We start from the raw sequence: 21,900 nt of genomic DNA on the forward strand, positions 1-21,900 counted from the left end.
CAATAGACTTGTAATGTGTGAGTTTTTCTGACACAGTTACAGACCTGGCCAGTCTCAGGACAGTTAGTTGTTTTTATGGTCAGACTCAGTATCAAAATAGGATTATTGCTGTTTAGTAGGCCTAATGAAATGGTGACATGAAATGGAAATTGTATTCATGACGATGACGATGAAGTGAGGAGTGTACAGGGAACCAGTTGACACCTTCTCCTGAGTTTAAATAAAATATCTGGTCAGTTTATATGGATATAAACAGAAGAGTAACTGGCCAAAATAATAAAAGAATTGTATAGAAGTAATGGAATTATCTTTCATTAACATTTATTATCTTCTCATTTTAAGGTCAAATAAATGGTACGTTTTACCAGTCAGCTCTTTTGGTACAGCCTCAGGGCTTTTATTTTGAAAATATCCATCCCCGGGAATGTGTGGACCCCCTACTTCCGCTGATCTTGTGATCAGTGTCTGAAACAGATGTAACGTTACTGAGGCAATGTGTGCAACCGTTTAGGTAAATTAACCTTCATCTACATGTGATAAGTGTCGATTGGTTTCCATTCTTGGGCGTAAGATATGTAGCTGTTCGCCGTTTCGATCAAATTGACGTTTAATTTGAGTTATCATGCAGCTAACGTTAGCATCCTTCCAGATCAAAACAAAGGATGCAACAATGAAAACGCCGATTTAAGTTCGCTTTAATTCACTTAGGCTTGTATAAGTAACCTCAACGATGTCCTATTAAGGTGTCCCTTACTGTAAGAGGTAATGCGAACGATACCATCAGAAAAAGACGATTCTTAAAGTGAATGACATTTAAAGTTGTAATCAACAGTATATTTCTTGACGGGCATAAAAATTGTTGCGATATTACCATCGTGTCACGTCGTGGGGATAAGAAGGCGGACTTCCTCTCTAAAAGTCAAAACAGGTCTAACGCCGTGGCTGAAAGTAATCGATTTTACTTTGCTTCTTCGAACAAGTGACTCCCTTTTTGATTTATTTTGTAAGCGAAAGAATACGTTTCGCCGTCTTGTCAGCGTAACCGTGACGTCATGAGGTTGGTTGGTTCACGTTCGCCAACTCGTAACTAAAAGTTAGTGACAGCGCGATCGCTCAATGGACAACTATCAAGCCCCAGCTTTTACGCGACGCAGAGGGGGTCACTTCTGTATCGTCCATGGGTGCAGCAATGAGTTTTATCGAGCCAAAGACGAAGGAAAGAGCGTCCACTTTCACTCTTTGCCTTTTAAGCGGCAGGCGGTCTTTCGTCGTTGGCTCGCGGCGCTGAAACGAGAGGGAAGCTCGGTCCGCCGGGGCGCTCGCGTGTGTAGCGAGCACTTTGTGAACGAGGACTATATGAGGGAAAGGGTTTGTGAGGAGGGCGAACTGGTGGTCCGCCGTAGCAACAAACTGAAGGCCGAGGCTGCTCCCTCTGTGTTTGACTTTTCCTCTCCAAAGGTTGTGCGTTCAGCTGGTCCGACCCAAGCCGCGAGCGAAGCAGACGCGTCAGTTGTGCGCCGCGAGGAAGGGGGCCGAGGACACGCCTACCTGGGACAGGTACGTGAGTTCAACGACTCATCCAACGATTCACCAACAGTGTCTCCATCCATCATACTTCATGTAATACTTATTTTTCAAGTAACAAGTGGTAATCCACTCATCAGAAAATACCACACCTCCACCTCATGGAATGCTCATTGGCAAAGCAAGTATAACAAGCTGTCTGACTATTGCTTGAATAAGGGTGTGCTCTACTACTCACATCCTGTAAGCAGTTTGCCATAAGTAACACAAGCTGTCAATGTGGTGTTGTTATAACAAAAGCTATTTCAGCTGAAAAATCCAGCACTTATTTTTATTGCATCTTTGGATGCCCCATGTTACAAACAACTTTTTTTGTGTGTGTTATTACTTAATAAGAAAAACAGCACTTAAAAGGGAAAACAAAATTAAAAAAAACACCATACATTTATATTCCTATGCTTTACGTATAGGCAGGGTTAAGAAGAGAGGAAGGGACAGAAAAATCCATGATCTGTACATTTTTGTCATGAAATCACAAGTAATACGGTTTCATTTTGTTGGACCAGATTTATTGATGCATATTCTTAATTTATTTGAATCTCTTCCATTTATGTACACAGGATCAGCAGAGATTCAACTCTCTCGGCTTTCAAAAGGAACCTGCAACAATGTCAGCAGCCATGGATGCGCAATGTAGGAGACACTGTTTTTTTTTTAAATAATGGTTTATTTGATAAAGGGACAGTGCACATTCAACATAACATTTCTGTAACTGCGCCAGATTTAGCCAAGAGGCTATTTTTCATCTGTAGTCCAGAGAGGCAGGTGTTACAAAACAAACCTTAAAACAGAATTAAGATTAAATATACAAGGTTATACAATAATGATGCTTCAGAATGTGTGTATGAATAGAGTGAAAAATATTAAAATACGTTATCAACATTGTTACAAGAGCTGGAAGGTGCTTGCTTCTTTATTTAATTGCTCAAAATTGTGATTGAACACCGTCTTCATCGTAGAATCATTTTGATTCTTGAACTTATTTCTACTAGTTTACTATTAAAAAAAACACCCTAACACGTGTCATATTTATGAAAATGTACCATTTATGAATGCAACATCACATTTGCAATGATATTATGTTCCACCATATGCATGTCACTGTGCATATATCTTTTTAAGGCCTAAAAGTTGATTCCAATGAGTTCCGCGCAGTGTGATACAGATATGCTGCAGATTTAAATTTGGGAAACGGAGATAACGGTTATCGGATTGGTACTAGATATCAGCAAATACCCTGTACCAATGTATGTGTCTAAATTTGTATCAAGACAAAACGTTACATTGATGTATCCGTATAGATTGCTACTCTTTTTTAATGTTTTAATGTGACATAAGTAAAGGTTGTCAAGTCTGTTTTCAAGTGGCAACATCTTAATTAACTCATCATAAAACAAGCTTCAGGCGTGTTCTTTTTATTGGTTAGAGACGCCAAGAGAAGTGTTCCCATTGAAGTTGTAATGACAAATTTTGACAAACAAAACATTTGAACTTTCCAGCATCAACAGCAAACCCAGTTATTTGTGAGGTCTGTGGAACAATTTTCGAGACACGACGAGGGCTCTCCAGCCACGCCCGCCTCCACCTTCGGCAGCTCGGTGTGACGTTGTCAGAAAGCAGCGGCGCTCCCATTGAACTGCTCTACCAGCTCATCCAGGAGAAGGGTGACTCCCTCCCTGATTTCAAAGCAAACTCCTCTCTGCCTGGGTCAACCTCTCTCAAAAAAGCCTCCCAGCAGGAGTCCAGAACACCTTCAGCACCACAGGACAGGAGTGATTCCAGCAAAGCAGAGAGTAGAGTCATGACAACACCACATGAGATGGATCATGGAGGATCTCCAGCCAGACAAAAAGAGTCACCAACCTCTCTCCTTACCTCGACCCCCTCTGGTCTTATGCCGGTTAAGTCCAGAACAAATGAAAGCGGCAGCTCATCTTCAGAGCACCAAACCAAAACCAAACCGTTGTGGGCGCCGCTGGAAACTGACGCCCCCATCACCTTAGGTACGACTGAACTCTAGATGTTTAAAGAAATATTAAAAGTAGTGAGGGGAGTAGCTGTACTTGGGAGAAAGAGCTCCAACTCCCAGGTAGCTTATTTGATTTTAAGAGAGGTAGTTGGTAATGTTACATATTTGTTTTTTAGGTAATTAAAATGACACAGCCTGGGTTCCTTTTACTCATAACTCTTTTCATTCTTGCAGCTTCAGAAGCCACAAATGAGGTCCATGTGTGTCAACTCTGCGGCTGCTGGTATGGGACACGCAAAGGCCTGTCCGGTCATGCTCGGGCACATCTGCGTCAGATTGGAATCCCTGATAGCGACATCAAGGGCAGCCCTATTGATTTGCTTTACCAGATCATGGAGGAGGAGGACCTTAAGCCCATCAGCAGTGAGCAAGAGGCGGGAGCAAGCACCTCAAGTAGTCCCTCTAAATCTTCCTCGAAAAGACCTTATAATCGATCCGCTCCACCGGCGTCCCCACCCATCAAACGGCCTAAATCGTCGGAGGACTTTACTTGTGTTCTGTGCAGGGAGAGGTTTGAGAATCGTAAAGGCCTGGCCATCCACGCACGCGCTCACCTGCGTCAGATCGGAGTGGTTGACCTGCTGGGTAAAAGCTCTTCAATTGACACCGTTCAAGAACTGGTCAACAGTGGCATGCTGGAAGCCATACACCCTTCTAAAATGAACAGTGCAACCAGCTCATCTGCAGCCCCGTCTCCCTCTACATCCCTCTCCCCGAGCCCTGCAAAATATATTCGGTCTCCTGTTAACAGGGCCCCAAAGGCTAAGAAAGGCTTCAGGCTGGCAGTGGACCCCCTTCACAGGAAGCCTAAACCCGAGCCAGTGGAGATGGAGGTGTCTGTTCAACCGAAGGGATCCAGCACTAGCAGCAACTCTCCTACGCAGAAGTCACCTGCTGCTTCAAAGCCTCTGAATGCAGGTAAAGCAGAGAGCCATTCGTCTGTAATAGTGGTAATTGTCAAATGGTATTTGTTAGGTGCCATATCTCAGAAGCCAGCAATAAACCCCTTGTATATTTTTCAAATGTATTACTTTGCTTGTGTTCATCAAAGTGTGGCTTTATCCTCTTTATTTGTTTTCCGACATTCCACAGATCTACAATCCCCACCCACAGTCCTTTGCGATTTCTGTGGACAGCTGTTTGAGACCCGCAAAGCCCTGTCATGCCACGCCCGCGCGCATCTGCGCCAGCTCGGACTCACCTGGTCCACCAGATCGTCGCCGATTGATCTCCTCAAAGAGGTTATGATGCGTGGTGAAGAAGGAAAGAAAGTGTCTGCGCCCACTGGGTCATCAGGCAAAGCTGCATGGGCCCCTCAAGGCTCAAGAAGGTCCCTGGACAGCCTCCAGTTGGGGGAACTACCCAACATCTCGACAGCACCTCTTGATTATTCCATGAAGGAGAAACCCTCGCCTGGCAGGAGTGGGACCTCACACATCGGTAATATATTAACACCACTGTTAAGCAATAGCTTAGTATGTAATCATTTTACTACCATGTTGTTAAAAGATAGTGAGCCACACTGTTGTACTCTGTAACATGTTTCTTAACTAAGATGAACTAGGATGCTTAGTCAATCCTTCAAACATTGACCTGGTGCCAATAATACTCACTAAATAGTCCTAAAAGAAATGTGCTAGTTATTCCAGTTTGTTAAAAACTACAGTGACCAGATTTACATCTTAAATGAGAAAGAATGACTCCAAGTGCAACAGACAGAAAAGGGAATTTGGAAAGTATCGAGAGACAGAAGCAGACTTAGTTTGTGTCTTTTCACTGGATTTATTCTAATCTCTCTTCACAAGACACATCCCACAATGCAATGCTGCCTCTGCACATTCTCAACACTCTTGGCATTACTCTGCTGTCACTTTTTACTATCCTAGTGATTCTACTGGCATGCCCTAAACTCTGTACCAGAAACCTATTTTTTACACAATTATAACATCTTAAAACTATTCTTGAAACTCACTGAACCCGTGTTACACGTCTCCTCTGTCATTGGTGATGTAGATACTGACTCTCGTCTTCTTTGTGTCAGACGCATCCTGTGAGCTTTGTGGCTTTGACTTTGAGAACCGCAAAGCTCTGGCTAGTCACGCACGGGCCCACCTCAGACAGCTGGGGATCATTGAATGGAAGGCAGACGGAGCGAGCTCTCCTATCGAACTCCTCAGTGAGTTGATCCGCAGGGACCCAATCAAGGTAGCAGCAATAACCCAACGCTATCGCATGGGAGACCTTTACATCAAGAAGGTGGGCTGTGCTGTAAAATAAGATTTAAATGACTATGTTTGACAACAGGATACATATGAGCAATGCATTAAGCAGTGTACAGTCTAATATCATGTACATTCTCATTTTCTCTCAGTCACAGAGAGGTGCTGCTTCACCCTCTCTGTCCACAGACTCTGACTCTGTCGCTGGCAGCAGCCTGAAGCCTTCTGTAAGCAGGGAGAACTTCGGCGTGACTACCGGCTCATCCAGACACTCAAACAGCCACACACGGACTATTGCAACCCACGGCGACCCCGGCCTGCGCTCCCCAAGGGGTGAGAGTTGAAAGTAGCCGGATGCAGATGTACTGTAATTGCTGAATGAAAACATTTCTACATGCTTCTATTACCTTGCTCTGTGGTTTCAGGAGTCCATCCACCAAAGCGTGTTGGGCCAGCAGGGGAAGAAAATCACGACACCAATTCCCAGCAGCCTTCACGGTCAGGCAGCATCCCTGCTATGCTTCCAAAGCCCCCACTTACACCTCTGGTCAAGCTGGTGGGCAAAGTCTACTCCCTCAAGTGCAGGTCAGTACAAAACAAATAATTACATTCCCCTCGTGTTCTGTGAATAACTGGGTTTATCGTAATGGATCAATAAGGACACCTACAGTATCATTTTGACCAGCTTGCATTATTAGGTAGAAGGTGACATGAAATGAGGGGAAAAAGAGACAGGGATGACATGCCACAGGTCGCCTGCTGGAGTCAAACCAGACGTGTGCTTAGTCACCAGCATCTTACAGGAAATATATACTGGAAGACAGACATGAGAGGTGTGTAAGTATCCTGTCATCCAATCCACACTGACTCCATCTTCGGTTCACATCTTTCAGCAATATGTCTGGACAGCAGCTCACAACCTGCCTTCACCAAGCTGACTGACTGACAGACATTTATCGAACCAGAAAATTCCATTTTTCTAAAAAGTGTTTTTTATCTTGGGCCTCCACAGGAAGGAGTCTAGTGTTTGTCGGCTTGTGTATTGATTCATTTAATTTATTTACCTGCTCAGTGTAGCGAGTGAGCTGAATCTGCCTGAAGTGAGGCAGACAGATTTGGAGCCTTGATCAATCAATCAATCAAGCGCATTTACATGGGCATATTTGTGGGATTTAAACAGCTGTCTATGAAGGTTACACTTCACATAACGTAACAAAAATCCACTTGATGCGTAAAAAAAGCTAAGAGTCCATTTTAATTGATACCTTTGAGAAAATGAAAGGCATCTGTTCCACGACAGACGGACTAAAAAAAACGCTTTTAAAAGACTTTGAGTGGGGATTGACTGTGCGTTGGCCCGCCTTCATTTGGTAAACTGGTTTGTGTTCTGTTCAGGTTCTGTGAGGAAGTGTTTCATGGACCTCTTTCGGTTCAAGAGCGATGGATCACACACCTGCAGAAACACATCCTGTCGCTGGGCTACAAAGGCAAAGCGTCTCCTCCGGCTGCACCTGTTGCAGCTCCAGCACTTGTCCATCCGGTCGCTGTCTAGTCTGCAAAGTCCCTCTGTAGTTCACATCAAACAAGCTCGTCACTTTCGTATGTCAAGACGGAGACCGTACGTCTACTTTGAGGTCATCAACTATCAGTGCATATTTGATGTTCCTTTTTTGTCCTTGAGAGGGCAAGCATGAGCCATATGAGGAAAGCAGCTGAACGTAATCCACTCAGGTAAAATCCACTGAATACAACAGATCACAATACTCACAACTGGATATTTTGGGGTTAATATCCAAAGTTGATTCATCCCTCATTTTGATGTCCACTGCTTTCCTGCTCATACTATTTGTATAGATGTTGTAAATGTGTTTCAGTGTGATATATTGAATAGTTTGTCATTATTTAATGTCGGAGTCTGAAAGAACGTCCCGGGTCAGAGATATTTCTCTTTTTTTTTCTTCCTGCTGAGCAGACTGGTGTACTTGTCCATATACTTTATCTCCTCTATTTGCTTTTGAATTGAGTCTTATTTTACCCATTTATTTTTCAGGGTTTTTATCATTAATCTGGTTGGATCTTCTCTTTATTTTTGTGAATAGAAATAGTTTTTGAATCACAAAAAACTGAGACGGGAAATAACAAAAACTGTAACTGGTGACAAGCTGGTTGGAAGAAAAATGTTATCAGTAATGTAATCCTAAAAATCAAAGCCTCAACCATATTGACCATAGAGATACTGTTTCCATTATTGACTGTTCTTCAGGTATAACATCAAATACTGTGTTTTTCTGGTCTTTTTACATATGTTTTTTAATACCAATATTAATTAAACTGTGTCTTGTATATAACATATTTGTTTTGTTTTTTTACAAATGAATGGACAATTTATACAGACCAAACTGCATTAAACCGGCAGCCCAGCCCTCACTGTGAGACTCGGGTAATACAAATACAATTTGTTGTTGTCACCAGATGTACAGGTCAGCGGTGTCGACTACAATCCAATTTATTCAATCAATTCTTTAGCAAAATTCAGCACACAAGTTCTCTCGTCTCCACTCATCCAAATATATTTTCATATTCTCTCACTTACACAGAATTTTAATTTAGCTCTGTCATCTTTTATTTGGATTTTTTAGCAACATTTTTGGGATCTCTCGCTTGATTAAAAAACATTTTGAGCTATTATATATGTTTATTTAATTGTGAGAGAGAGAGAGAGAGAGAGAGAGAGAGAGAGAGAGAGAGAGAGAGAGAGAGAGAGAGAGAGAGAGAGAGAGAGAGAGAGAGAGAGAGAGAGAGAGAGAGAGAGAGAGAGAGAGAGAGAGAGAGAGAGAGAGAGAGAGAGAGAGAGAGAGAGAGAGAGAGAGAGAGAGAGAGAGAGAGAGAGAAATGAGTGGATGTTGCTGTTCATGCTCACTGCCTTAAACCCAAGGCCACATTTCACTCTTTAGCCCACCAGGATGTAGTTGCCTCATGGAGGAACGTGTGAACAGCTCTGTGTTGAATAACTGTGAATTAGTTTGCAGTGGGTCTATTTTCCACAGACTTCAATGCAGACTGATTGGTTTCTGATTGCGCCTGTGTAGTTGTTTAAAAAAAGTTCCTTTGTTTACACATTTCTGAAACATCAATGCTTGGTGTTCGTTCCCTGCCATGTTGCATCATAACTGCATCTCCTCTTTGTGTAAACAATCTCATGCTCACAGTCATAGCTGACATTTCAGTTCCACAAAGCATTGTAGTCGTAAAAATGTGAAAAATCATGAAGAGGAAAGCTTTTTATTATGTTTCTGTAAAACAGGGCCTCTCCAACAAAAGTACAATTCTGTCTTGTAGTCCTGGTATGAAAATGCTTCAATTTTATGACATTATGTTGTTAGTGTGTCTTGATGCCAGACTGTAAAAGTCTGTGTGGGGAAGATTTGACTTCAGAGCAAAACATCTCTGAACTGCTCTCCTTTGTTTTTATAATGTTTAAAGTGTGGCTGTTGATTGGATTTCCTCCATCTTCCCACTCATATAATTGTGTTGCCAAGCAGTCAGTGATCTTGATTCTGCACCAGATCCTCTATCCTTTATTGCTCCTTGATAGCCAAAAGGAAGTCGAAATGTTTAAATTGTAAAAAAGAATGCACACAAAGAATAATCTCCTAAATAGAAGAATAGTCTCCTGTGTCTCTCAAAACATCATGTAGTTTTATATCCTCAAAAGTTGCAGTATACATTGCAAAAAACATTATTTTTGAAGTTTTCATATTGCAATCTGTGTCCACAAGTACTGCACGTGAGCTTGGATTGAAAAAACAGCGGAAGTGTCGCACTCCAATCTCATTTCATCATTGTTCAGACAAGAAAAGGTACAATTTATTCCAAAGACGGACATCTATGCGCACTTGTTGTGCAAAGCACATAGAACAGTTGAAGAATGGGAGCTCTGTTCTGTAGTGAAGGAGAGGAAATACCCCACAGGAGAGGCTGTGAAGAGGACCTGTAATAGCTTTCCATGCAGCCTAACACCCTTTCTGTTTCCTGCTTGGTCTCCACCACAAACAGTACATGGCCTCCTCTTTTCTCCGTCTGCTTTATATTCACTTCAAAGTGAGGATCTCTAGAGTCTCATTCTGTGTAATTTACTACCACAGGGACGTGGGCAGGGTTTCAGTCTGCCCTCAGTCGCTGATGAATAAATCTGATGTCTGCTCTTCTGCTGGTTGACCAATCTCAGGGCATCTAGTGAGCAAGTGATCCCACCTGATAGGGTCCGAGTGGGCTGTTGCTCACATCTATTAACGCAAACTCAAGGGACTCAGAGCAGCTTTTTCAAAGCTCTCATTGAAGTAAGAGCCCACATTAAATGCACATCTGTCTTTCAGGGCTGTGGGATTTGAAGGAGGTGGTATAATAACTTTGGGTTTCTAACGGGTGTATTGTTTTTAAAACTGGAAGCTCGACAGTCTGGCACAATCATTCATCAAGTATCTTTATTCGCTTCTCTTTACCAGACTGTCCACATGAACGTGGACTCGAGGATTAATACGACTGATTGACCTGAAAAAGCTATTAACGTCCCCATTAATTACAATTTAATTTAATTTACACAAACATGTCTAAATCTTCACCTTAAAATGTCTTGTGGGTGGGGAAAACATGGATGTATGACTGAAACATTGAATGGCACAGCGGTCATTAGACCATCTAACACAGGTGACACTAATGAGACGTAATTGCTGTGTCGTTAATGTTATTGGGACAAGCTGTGCATTTTTTTTCTCCTGCTGCTCTGTAAAAAGGTTTTGAGAACAATAAAGTAACACCAGCAACAGCCAACTCCACCAAAGAGCAGAATGAGATAAACAAAGAAAATGCTAAATGCAGATTGATTGAATATTACATTTAAGTTAAGCCTTATAAGGTGATGTGACATCAGGCACATTTATCAGCTTGATCTGCAGTTATTTCGTCTTCTATGATAAAGAAACTATGATACTCCTGATTTATTACACACACACACACACACACACACACACACACACGAAAGTATTAATTCCTTGCCTGACAATGATGAAATTGCTTCCACTTGTGGAGGAATTACATTTTCGAAGTCCCATCTTGCATATTCATGTTCATTATTAATTAATTTCTTGTTGAATGCCAAATGTGTATTTTTTACATCTTAATCCCTCTATTTTTCTCAACACTGAGTCATCACATACTGGTAACTGTCTGGAAGAGATTAGTCCATCACGTTAGTTAGTTAGTCCATTGTGTTTTACTTTGATCACGTCTCTCGCTGCTTTGATCAAAACTTAATGAAAGATAGCTGCAGTGTTGTTGTGTATTAACCAGATGACCCGAGTCTGCTGAGGACACAGCAATATCTCTAACAGCAACATGTGGAAATACCTGGTAATTATTTTAATGCATATGAAGGACAGATGTCCTAATACCCAGCCATATAACTGCATTTGTTATTTGGCTGTAAGCACAGAATAAAGATGGGAAAAGCTCTCTGTCAGTCCTAGAGTTTGACTTAGAGTCTGAAAGTAAATTCTTCCAGTGTGATTTATGTTTCAGGGTCTTGGCAGAAGATGGTGATTTATCACACACTTTTTAACTTTGCAGTCTTCCCTCAGAGAGGACAGATCCCCCTAGTCTAGCAGTGCATCTGTAATTTCCCTTTCTGTTTTTTGAGATGTCCGAAGTTTTGTGCTTTGATAAACAGCTGCTGTTGGTACTGCACTATAGTTCAAGAACAGAAATTATACAGTTCACACACAAATGTGCTTTCAGCAAATACACAAACACAATGTACGCAGCTGTAACTGCATCATTTTTGCTTTATTCATTAAACAAACCACCTTCTTGTATGTGTGGACCAGGAGTGATCACGGTTTGATTCAGCAGGCAAAGAGGTTATGATTATGTCAAGCGCACTTGGCTGCCGCGATCAGCAGTTTTGCAACATCCAGACTCCAACAGACACCAGACACCACAAGCACAGAGCCTTTCCTTGGGGGACGTAAAGCTGCTAGTGTCATCATGCCGTTGCTCGGGAGAAGGCTCAGGTGACCTCGCGTAACTCCTGCATTGAGGTCACTACAGATCCTGGATCAGTTGAACAGGATCTGAAATATATTTGAAACAACCAGCAAATAATTCCAGTGATTTACGGATAATTTCTCCTACTGCCAAGATGCTTTCTGGAATAACCCAGCCGAGACCCATGTTTGTGTATCGGGCCTTTGTTATACAAGAAGTTAACAGGCAAAGGTTGTGCAAGGCTCAAAGACAAAACATGCCACCAGCTCACCAAATGCTTGCAACAGCATCAGATGTAACAGACAGGCTGCAACTCTACCTGACCCTCAGCACAGAGCGGAGCAACATGGGCATGAACTGTGTGTTGGAAATTACTGCATCTGTAAACATAACAGAGAGGTTCAGCATGACTATTTTCAGAGGTTATGGATACAACCATCAATCGTTTATTTCTTTCAAGGAAGAAAAAAAACATTTTTTATTAGTTTCAATATTTTTTATTAGATGTATTCATTATTGCGAAGTCACAAATTAGATACAGATATTATTTTTTTTCAGTTCTGCTTTTAATTTCCTAGAGATTTACCCGTGATGATTGTTTGATTATTTTTAATAGCAATTTCTCCAGAATGGGCTTTGAAGATATGACCATTGTAGAGATCCATGGCAGCACACTGCGTTATGATTTTGATTTGCCTTCGTAGATCCAGAGCGACACTCACATCTGGCCTGCGTACGTACACATTTGTGTGTCTATAACTCAGTAGTAAAAAATTAAAGATATAGTGTTACGACAACGTGTAAAGGGCCCCAGAGAGTAGAGAGAGAGACCTGTCTTTGGTACTTCGGGGTTCAATCAATCTATTTTGTAATGATGTGGTCGTCTGCAAACTTTATTCAGACACAGAAATATTCACGCCACACTAATTTGTCACCAATGAATGATGTGGAGTTCCCATGAGCATTAAAACCTGGGTTTTAAAAAATATATTTTTTGGCTGCTGAAATAAGCTTTCTACATACTTCCATAGCTGATATAGTGAAATTGTTGGCAAACTGTTTTCTGTTTAGCAATAAGAGGTGTGTGTGTAACTTAAAGCTAATATTATGTCCAATATTCATATTCTTTTCACGCTGGTTTTGGTGTCCACCAATTTTCTTCGTGAAATATCTGCCAAATGCTTCAGCTCCAATTTGGATGTTTATGTGGGAACCTTTCTTTTTAAAACAGCTGCAGTTTGCTGCAGCCAAAACCAATGCTGGGAGAGCAGGACGCAGAAAAAGTTCTGAAAACCAATCAAACAGCAAAGTCGCTGTGCACTTTAAGCACCCTCTTTCAATTACACAATGATTTGATCAATTGAAACGTAAATATATTTCCCCCTCTCATAGGATAAATATACCATCAGTAAAACAAGTTTCCCTAAAATCCCTCCTGCAACATTTGAATAAATCCCATCCCGTCGTTCAAAACTACGTTTGTTTAATTTACTTAAGAAGAGACAATGCTCATTAACTTACATAAGCAATCCTGTAAATGTACCAGATTCCGCCATACAGGCTCATTTTCATCTGCAGGTTGATGGCATTTAAAGAAACATACAACAGAACATAAGCACATCTGGAAAACAAAACTTAAAAATCTAAAAAGTACGCTAGAAGTGCTGCACTCTGTTTCTTTCCCATAAAGAATGAATGCCCGGATGCCAAATGAGAGCAAATACAGCCGAAGAGGAAACAATTCAACAATTCTGCAATGTTTTTCCAAATTGTTTTCATCTGAGGGGAGACTTTTGTTCTGCAGCAGGGTAATGCAGACATTTTAAGGTGAAATTAGGAATTGTGTGGCCAGCATACTGCATAGTTAACTGTATATTGAGTTTGTCACAGTTCAGAGTGTTCATGGCTCACCGCCACTTTTTTCATCAGTAATTAGGAAAATAAGTACAGATAAATATGGCCAAAGGAAGGCCAAGAGTTACTTAAATAGGTAAGATTGTTTGGATACTTTTCCTCTGGAGCAAAAAATAAAATAAAAAAGCACTGTAATTGTCATTATCTTGTCACATTATACTCTAATAACACCACATGTAATTTATCAAACTATTTGGCATTACCTTAGTCGACATTTTTTCTCACTGGCCGATTTTAATCAATGCATATTTCTTTTTTCATGAGTGGTTGTTAATTCCACAGATAAATTGGCTCAAAATGCAGATGAAGCTTTTTTTTTTTTTCACCACCGCATTTGATTTGTATTGACAGCACAGAGGCCATAATAAACAAAATCAATCCTACTGCCCATTTTCAATGAAGAGGAAACCAGGAATTGTGTAGTGGTAGGTGATTTCTCAGAAGCACATGAGAACAGCGAAGGCTTTGTTTGCCTTATTTCACTCATAGTGAGCTTATCACTATTAAGAGGACACCAAACCACTTATACTGTTTTAAGGTCGTGAGGTGCTCGGGCCGATCCCAGCTGTCAATGGCCAAGGTACACTCTGGACAAGTCGCCGGACCATTGCAGGGCAGAAATAGAGACAGACAACTACTCATGCTCACATTTGCACCTACAAGCAATTTAGAGTCCAATTAAACCTGGAGGGAAGCCATGCTGACACAGCGAGAACATGCAAACTTTACACAGAGGGACCTGCCAGACCAGTATCCAAACCCCGGCCCCTCTTGCTGTGGAGCGTCATTGCTATCCACTACACCACCGTGCAGCCCATTCAATAAGCTGCCATGCTCAAATAGCCTGTGGTTGCTTTTCTGCTTTGAGTTTAGAACATTAACTTTTGTACCAGGACAATGACATTATTCGGCCTCCAGAATATATCCTCTCTGTCAGACCTGGCCTGGAACTTTTTACTGTGCAAATCCAAGGACACAATCTTTGGTACTAAATTTGAGGCCCGAGACAGATCCAAGGCAGATTGCCAGTCCGTCAAAAAGCTGACACAGATGGACAGATGTGGCTCACATTCATATTTATTCTCATATATGGAATGTCGAGAAAGGTGATGTGGCATAGCACTTTGCTTCTTTCAGGAGATAGGTGCTTGGCAAAAATCCCTCAATGCAAAATACCACAGGATAGAGGAAATTTGCAACTACCGAGTATCACCTGAAAGTACTTATATAAAATAAGAGTTGGTGCTTTTCTCCTTTATGACATTAGTATATTTAAAGAAACATAGAGACCCCAGTCTACCTGGTTTGTGGTCAGACCCCAGTTGTCACTGTTTAAAAACTGTTCTCAATGTCCAAGTTGACCATATAAACAGATGTGCTGCCAGAAGCTCATAACAGGTCTCAGTGGCTTTGAAACAATAAATATCTTCTGTATAATCCCTGACATTTTCCAGGCTCTCTGTCCAGCTCTCGCTCCTGATTTATTCATGTTTTTTCCCCCTTCCAGCCCATGCAACCCTACATTAACCACATATATATAGTGTGAACGAGCCCAGGGAGAATACTACATTTCAGATGAATGAGCTGAGAGATTTGATATTCAAAGCAAAAGATCAAAGTCCCTGGATTTACACCCACTACTAATAGTTAAATGAAAAGCCTTTCCTCCTCTCCTAACACTGTATAACCTTACATGAACCATTTTTTACTTGGTAAGATACTGTGACAGGACACAGGCAGACACTGCTCTGCTCATTACAGAGGAGAGCTCGGCCAAACAAAGCATGCTACAAACCAGCGTGGCTCCTGGAATGAGAAAAACAATGTGCATTAAGGTGTAAGCCATGCAGGATGGATATATTTCACTCACTGGGCCTATTCAGCAAGAAGCACAGGTGTTACTAATGACATTAATGGTGGCACATGGTGGTTAGTGCCCATGTAACACCTGTGTGACACTGAACGGAGCTGAAACTAAGTGTCAATCAAGTACATTTTGCACACACACACACACACACACACACATACACAAAATTGTGATAAGAGGTCCAATAAGATGGAGAGGTGAATACACCTGTGTGGGTGAACCATGCAACTAGGCTTTAATATAAAATGAAGACATAGACGTTGCAATAAAATAGTACATAGGAAAATGAGAGCACAACATTGGTGGGTAAATAAAGTGTCTGCAGATGGTAGTGTTAGCAGCTGTGAAGTGTATAAATGAAGCGTCTTATTATGCAAGAAAGTGGTTCCCTTAGAAGAAAAAGTTAAATGTGTAAAATTTGAGATAGCTGCGTGTTTTTCCCGCGTGTTTATCCATTCTGGGCTTTTGAGTCTACATCTGGGTTGACATACACAAGCGTGTCCTGCTATTTATACTTTGTAGATTAAAATCAGTAGGGCTGTGCAGCTCTGTGAACCTTCTGCCCGTAACTGATGCAAACTCACTGTACACACTGATTCAACCAAGTAATGCCAGTAAAGTCCAGGAAAGTCATCCAGTACAGTACAGCTGGGTGACTGTTTAAACCATGATAGTTTTGTCTCGTCAACACCTCAGTGGTTCAGCGGAGAGGGAATCAGCAGAAGGACACGCAGAGCAGTCGATAAAAAAGTAAACAAGTAATATTATGTATTTGAGGTTAAGAACCAGCCTGAAATGGAATTTGTGTCTGAAACTAAACACCTTATTATATATTATAATTATTCCAAATAAAACTTCTAATGTATTTACGAGCATAGATTTTTACACCAAGAAATCCATGTTTATGATATAAAAGTCATTTTATGTAAAACAAAGCATTAAGCGTACTTCACGGAATAACAACCATATTTTTAAATCTCACCTCATTTGCTGTACAGACCAGTAAAAGTATAAATTTGGAGTTTGTAAATATCTCCTCAATGTGTCACATAAACACATGACTCCTCCAGGGTTCTGTGATGCTCAGCAGGACAGCACAGGCTCCAAATATGGAACCAAAAATATTGGGGAGCAACCAAAATCTCTAAAGCTGGCTGTATGATTTTGTTTCTGATGTTTACACTGATGCCTTATTCAGCAGTGAGCGCAGGCTATTGTGGCCGCCCGCCCTGTCTTGATCGTGCAGAGGGAACAAGCAGAGTTTGGCTCTTAATCAGCCTTTGACTCATGTTGTTTGGTAACAGATTGTTTACTCTGCTCTTCAATTTGTCAAACCGTGTTCAACGTCTGCTCTCTGAGGACATGGACCTCAAGGAGAGCCTCAAACAACCAAAACACGTTTAAGTGGAAAGCATTTTTAAACACCTTTATGTGAAATTTAAGCTCAAGAATAACCTTTACATTTGATTATGTTTTCGTTTAACACCTTTATTTCCCATACTGACCATTACAGCAAACAAACCAATTGCGCACCATTGATAATCCACATGTAAGTAGAAACCAACACACATGGTGATGCAATAGACAACTCCCTGCCACAAACTGAATGATGAATGGTTTTTGAATCCCTGTGAGGTTGCAGGCAGGCACTAATGACCTTTTCATGATGAATCTTGTTTACTCCCTGACGTCAGCTCTGTATGGACAGATCTGTTGGTGGAATGTAAGTTATGGCTGGTAAAAAACAGATCAATCTGTCTGGATTCAATGCAAGATGGATTGCGTTCACAAACAAACAAGGGGGCTATCAGGTTAATTAGGCTCCATTTTCTGGCAGTCTCACTGCTGTCACACAGTGCTGCTGCTACTCTTCAAATCTCTCATGAGCTGTTTATAGACGGTCATGGAAATCCACCAGCAGACCCCGCCCGTTCCCTTTGAGACTGGGCGACACCAGTCCAGTAATATTGTCCTCTTCACGCACAAGACACAGAAGTCAGTCAACACGTTTTTTTAATATCATGTCCGCGAGCGAGAGTATAACCACCCCATTTTTGACCTGCATACAGACAGTGTTCCATAAAGTTCAGTATACAAATACACATTGGCCAATCAAGGACATGCTGCACCTCCCAAAGTGCAAGTGCTGAAAATATGGATATGTAATGTCTTATAAAAACAAACCCACCCAGCTTAATTCAAGTAAGAATCCACAGAAAAAGAGAAAACATTATCTGAAATTGCGATACTGCAGATCTCATGTGGATTTGTTTATGTACTATATCTAACATCCATAAAGCTTCCAGATTTTCAGCTTCACACCCATTGGATCATCCATGTAGTTTCTTGATTTACACCAACTCTTTCACCTCTCTCCTCTCTTCCTCTCTCCACTGGGATCTGTGATTCATGGGTTCAAGTATTTCAGAAGCCCGTGGAGAACTGAGGTCAAGGTGAAGCCATCAGTGTGGTTGAGAAATGCAGAGCTGCTGCCTCTGGTGTGAACTATTCTTGCTGTGATTACAAAGGACTAAAAATTCACAGTAAGACAGAACTAAGAGAGAAATAACACTACGTTCATCTGGAGTGCCCCTGCTGCACACCTTCCTGTTAGCTGAACTGTTAGCTTAACTGACTTGACAGTTTGTCAAGCAAGGCAAGCAGATACAATAAAAACGGTGGAAGATTGCTTTAACATCCAAATAACGAACAATGGCTTTTAAAATGTTGTCCTGTAGATAAATGTGAGCTCTCAATTCTAGCCTGCAGTAAGAGTTAATATTAGTTGTAGCTGGCTAGCTAATTAAGCTAACATTAGCCTGGCTAGCTGTTTTGAAGTGACTCATTTTAAAAAATCGTCTCGTAAAAAGGTATTGCATACATGCCCTTAGTGAAACATGATATCATGTCAAAAGGCTGAGGCTATAGCTGCAAGTCCAAAAGAAAAGGTTAGCATCCCCGCCAGTTGATTAGCCACATGAAAAACAAGAAAATAGAGGCACGGTTTTGTTCTTTTATTGTAATGTAGTATAACTTGTGAGTAGGCGATGTATGACAAGAAAGAAATGAAAAGGTCAGACTTGTACTTTTTCTCATATAAACCTGTTTGACTCCTTAACTTTAACATTTTGTTTGTATTTTTCATTTTGTGAAGATGTCTTTTAATAATAACAAAATAATATGGTTATTTTTGATGTACTCCTTGATGGTCGTCTGCTAGTTAGCTGGAGATATCTGCTTATACTAGAACTGACACATATTTTTAATCCTTTCCTTACCTCAAAATTCTTTAAATTCAGAGCTGAGCTCTTATTACCGCTTTACAGGGGCCATTTTAACCTTGTGAAGAAATGCAAAGCTTGACCGGTTGGCCATGCCTGGTTACTATTTCTCAGTAAGAATTGGGCAATCCCAGTTTGGGGAAGGGTTTTGTGGAAAGTCAACTCCATAATGAGGATGGCATACTGGACACATCTGCTTTCATCTTTAACTTCAAAGGTTGTCAACACAGTCACATAAGTTGAGAAATAAGTGACAATTACTGAATATTAGTAGAATGCATGTGATAGACTCATCATATAAATATCTAATGAGTTTTCAATGGCTGTTGCAATAGTGTGGATATCCAGTAAAAAAAAGGTGTGCCAGAAACTACCTCCATTTCCTGATTTGTTAAAGCTGTAAAGTCCAAACAGTTGGTTCATTCATCCCTCAGTAATAGCTTCACTCAGATTCCAGAATATTTTAATAAAACCAGCCAGGCACAAGGACATACAGAAATAGACAACTTTAGCTGTACAGGCCTTTTCATAATGGTTGGCTGGTCACTAGGAGGGTGATCACTTTGCACTTCAATGCATGCTTTTCTTTCGCACTGCATGTTTCCAAAGCTGAACACCAGAGCACAAAGATGGACCTGTGTTCAAAGGGAAAAGATCCTGTCTGAAAGAAAGTGCTGTAATGGTGTACAGATGTATATTGAACAGCTGAGTTCAAAAGTCTGCTAAATGTTAAAGTCACTCTTCAGTTCCAGTTCTTGCTAATTATATTTGGGTTTTCTTTGGTATTTATTCGGACACAGACCTAACAGCAACCATAAACATATTAAACCGATTTGTTGTTAAATTAGATTTGAAAAGAGACTACTTTCAAAGGGAAGTTTGAATAAAAGATTTCACTGCTCTATTGTTGCATGTCCTCGATTGCACTGACCTCCAATCAACCTTCATCCATACAGTCAATCCAGTAACATTTAATGTGGCATTTAAGCAACAATGAACGACTTTTATGCCAACATATTGTTCAATTTACAGGAACTCAGACGGGACTGGCTCTCCTGTGTGGAACCAGCACTTAATCTTCTTCGGACTGGCTTGAAGATCACAGAGAATTGGAGAGTGACAGTTGGCACACAGAAACTAATAAACATTGCACCATATATATTCACATCCTTTTACTAGTATGTTTTTTGTTTGAGACAGAACTGTCACTGCAGACTGATGATGAGCTCAACAACTCCAGGAAGACCTGCTGTATCCATCTATATCCATATAGAATAACTGTATTTGTCTTATTTACAAAGACATGAATACACAGATTCTCAATTCTTCCTCTGTTTGATGTGAGCATCCCGAGGGATCTTATATTTGTCATGATACACTCCTTATGTGCATTGTATGACTCTGCATGTGGAGAAAAGATGAGCCCAATGATGTTTGTTGTTGCAAATGGCCCTCAGCATGAACACATTTCAGCAAGGCCAGATTCATTACAAGTGGTAATTCAATAGAAGACATGATAACAGGGCTATTTATTATCATAATCTGGCAGAGTCACTGGCTGTATCTGGTTTAGACTAAAACATCTGAATCAGTGGTACAGATATTTTCCTTTGTGTTCGTTCTTTTGCAAATGTAATTTATTGCTTTAAAGTTTTCTTTTTTTTGTGAAGATAGTCCTGATTTTATTTATTTAGTTGTACTATTTTGGCTCATTAACTGTTTGGTGTTTTAAAGGTTTTATGGATTATGTAGCTACATGTCATCTCCAATATTCATTTTTTTTGTATTGATTTGTCATGCAATACCCTATGATACCTAAAAACCTAGGATACATAATCTCAAATGTCAACACTAACATTGTAATGTATCAGTATTTACAATTGAATACTCCAAAAACTGACAATATTGTAATCCTTTCTCAAAAAAAAGTGGAAGATACAAATGGATGTAACTTTAAAATGAACATTTGACTGTTTAAATGTAGGACACCTGCTCAAGGTATGTTTGAAATGTGAAAAATCTAAATTCTTGTCCAGATCTTGAAAACGTAACATTTGTTCCAGATGTTTTAGATGTGGGTCACTTTGTTAGCACTACGTGATTTTAACAGTCATCTGACCTTTGTGTTTTAAAACGATCATATCCTCCACCCATTTCCACATACGGCACATAATTAAAGGGTAACTATTTTTTCAACCTGTATGCTATTTTTTCATGTTTTAGTGTGTAAGTGACTAATGAGGATACATTCTGGGCTCCTAATTGGACACTGAAACCTGCAACCACGAAACAAGCTGTGATGGCAAGCGAGCAGCATCGACGTAACATTACATCCATCTTGTTTTTGCCACTGACAAGCTCAGCTTGTTATTATATCTCAACATTTTGAAAAGGATCCTACTGAGGAATAAATGTGTTTCTTTACTTAATGTGGTTTGTTTGTTATTGGGTCCAAGTAACGCTCAAGGAGAAGCCTTGATGGGAAATCTAAACATCCGTAAACGAATAGGCGAGAGGTGGCCATCGAATTCAATCCACATTCTGGAAATCATCCAACATTCAACCATGACATTGAAAATGTTTTAGTTAACACCAAGCCCCGCTTTTTGTACTCCAACCCAACAAACTTGGACGGCACTAGTGTTTCCAACGCTGTCTTCAGTTAACATGTCACCTCACAAGATTTCAGAACAAGACTTCTCCTTGAGCGAAACTCTTTTCATCATGTTGTCTGACTTATAATAACAATCACAGTCTGTCAATGGCAAAAACAAGCACTTTAGTGGGCATAAAGGTAAAGCCAACATGCCCCAATAGAATAACAGGTGGTGAGCAGCTGTTGTCTATTCTCATTCAATACTGGGCCAATTCCAGAAATGTATGTCTCTATTAGTCAAAAACATGGGTGAAAAGTACAGAGGTTACCTTTAAAGTTTAGTTGAAACAATTTTGTAACCACATAAA

The 21,900-nt window shown here is 40.6% G+C and overlaps 1 protein-coding gene across 5 annotated transcripts; it reads left to right on the plus strand.

Moving 5' to 3' along the window:
- Positions 1–418: 418 nt before the first annotated feature.
- wiza (WIZ zinc finger a) lies at positions 419–20,066 on the plus strand. Of its 5 annotated transcripts, XM_068589378.1 has the most exons (10): positions 419–511; positions 1,459–1,557; positions 2,145–2,217; positions 3,084–3,587; positions 3,788–4,531; positions 4,706–5,053; positions 5,655–5,869; positions 5,985–6,165; positions 6,258–6,417; positions 7,228–8,180. In XM_068589378.1, the coding sequence occupies exons 3-10, from the start codon at positions 2,193–2,195 to the stop codon at positions 7,382–7,384; spliced, it is 2,334 nt and encodes a 777-aa protein (XP_068445479.1). In that variant the 5' UTR covers positions 419–511; positions 1,459–1,557; positions 2,145–2,192; the 3' UTR covers positions 7,385–8,180. The 5 variants fall into 5 exon arrangements, with proteins under 5 accessions (XP_068445479.1, XP_068445475.1, XP_068445477.1 ...); XM_068589374.1 differs by lacking the exon at positions 7,228–8,180 and adding an exon at positions 19,969–20,066 and having other exon boundaries at positions 432–1,557; XM_068589376.1 differs by having other exon boundaries at positions 432–1,557; positions 6,531–7,366.
- Positions 20,067–21,900: the final 1,834 nt, after the last annotated feature.

Source organism: Clinocottus analis, unplaced genomic scaffold (genome assembly GCF_023055335.1).
Source record: "Clinocottus analis isolate CAN_PGR_092001 unplaced genomic scaffold, fCliAna1.0.p SCAF_22, whole genome shotgun sequence".
NCBI classification, from domain to species: domain Eukaryota; kingdom Metazoa; phylum Chordata; class Actinopteri; order Perciformes; family Cottidae; genus Clinocottus; species Clinocottus analis.

Bases quoted from the DNA above. Each gene is read 5' to 3' on its own strand.
- wiza (XM_068589373.1), top strand. From the start codon at position 1,117: ATGGACAACTATCAAGCCCCAGCTTTTACGCGACGCAGAGGGGGTCAC. The intron at 3,588-3,787 runs GTACGACTGAAC...TCATTCTTGCAG, and splicing joins TGACGCCCCCATCACCTTAG to CTTCAGAAGCCACAAATGAG. The intron at 6,166-6,257 runs GTGAGAGTTGAA...CTGTGGTTTCAG, and splicing joins CGGCCTGCGCTCCCCAAGGG to GAGTCCATCCACCAAAGCGT.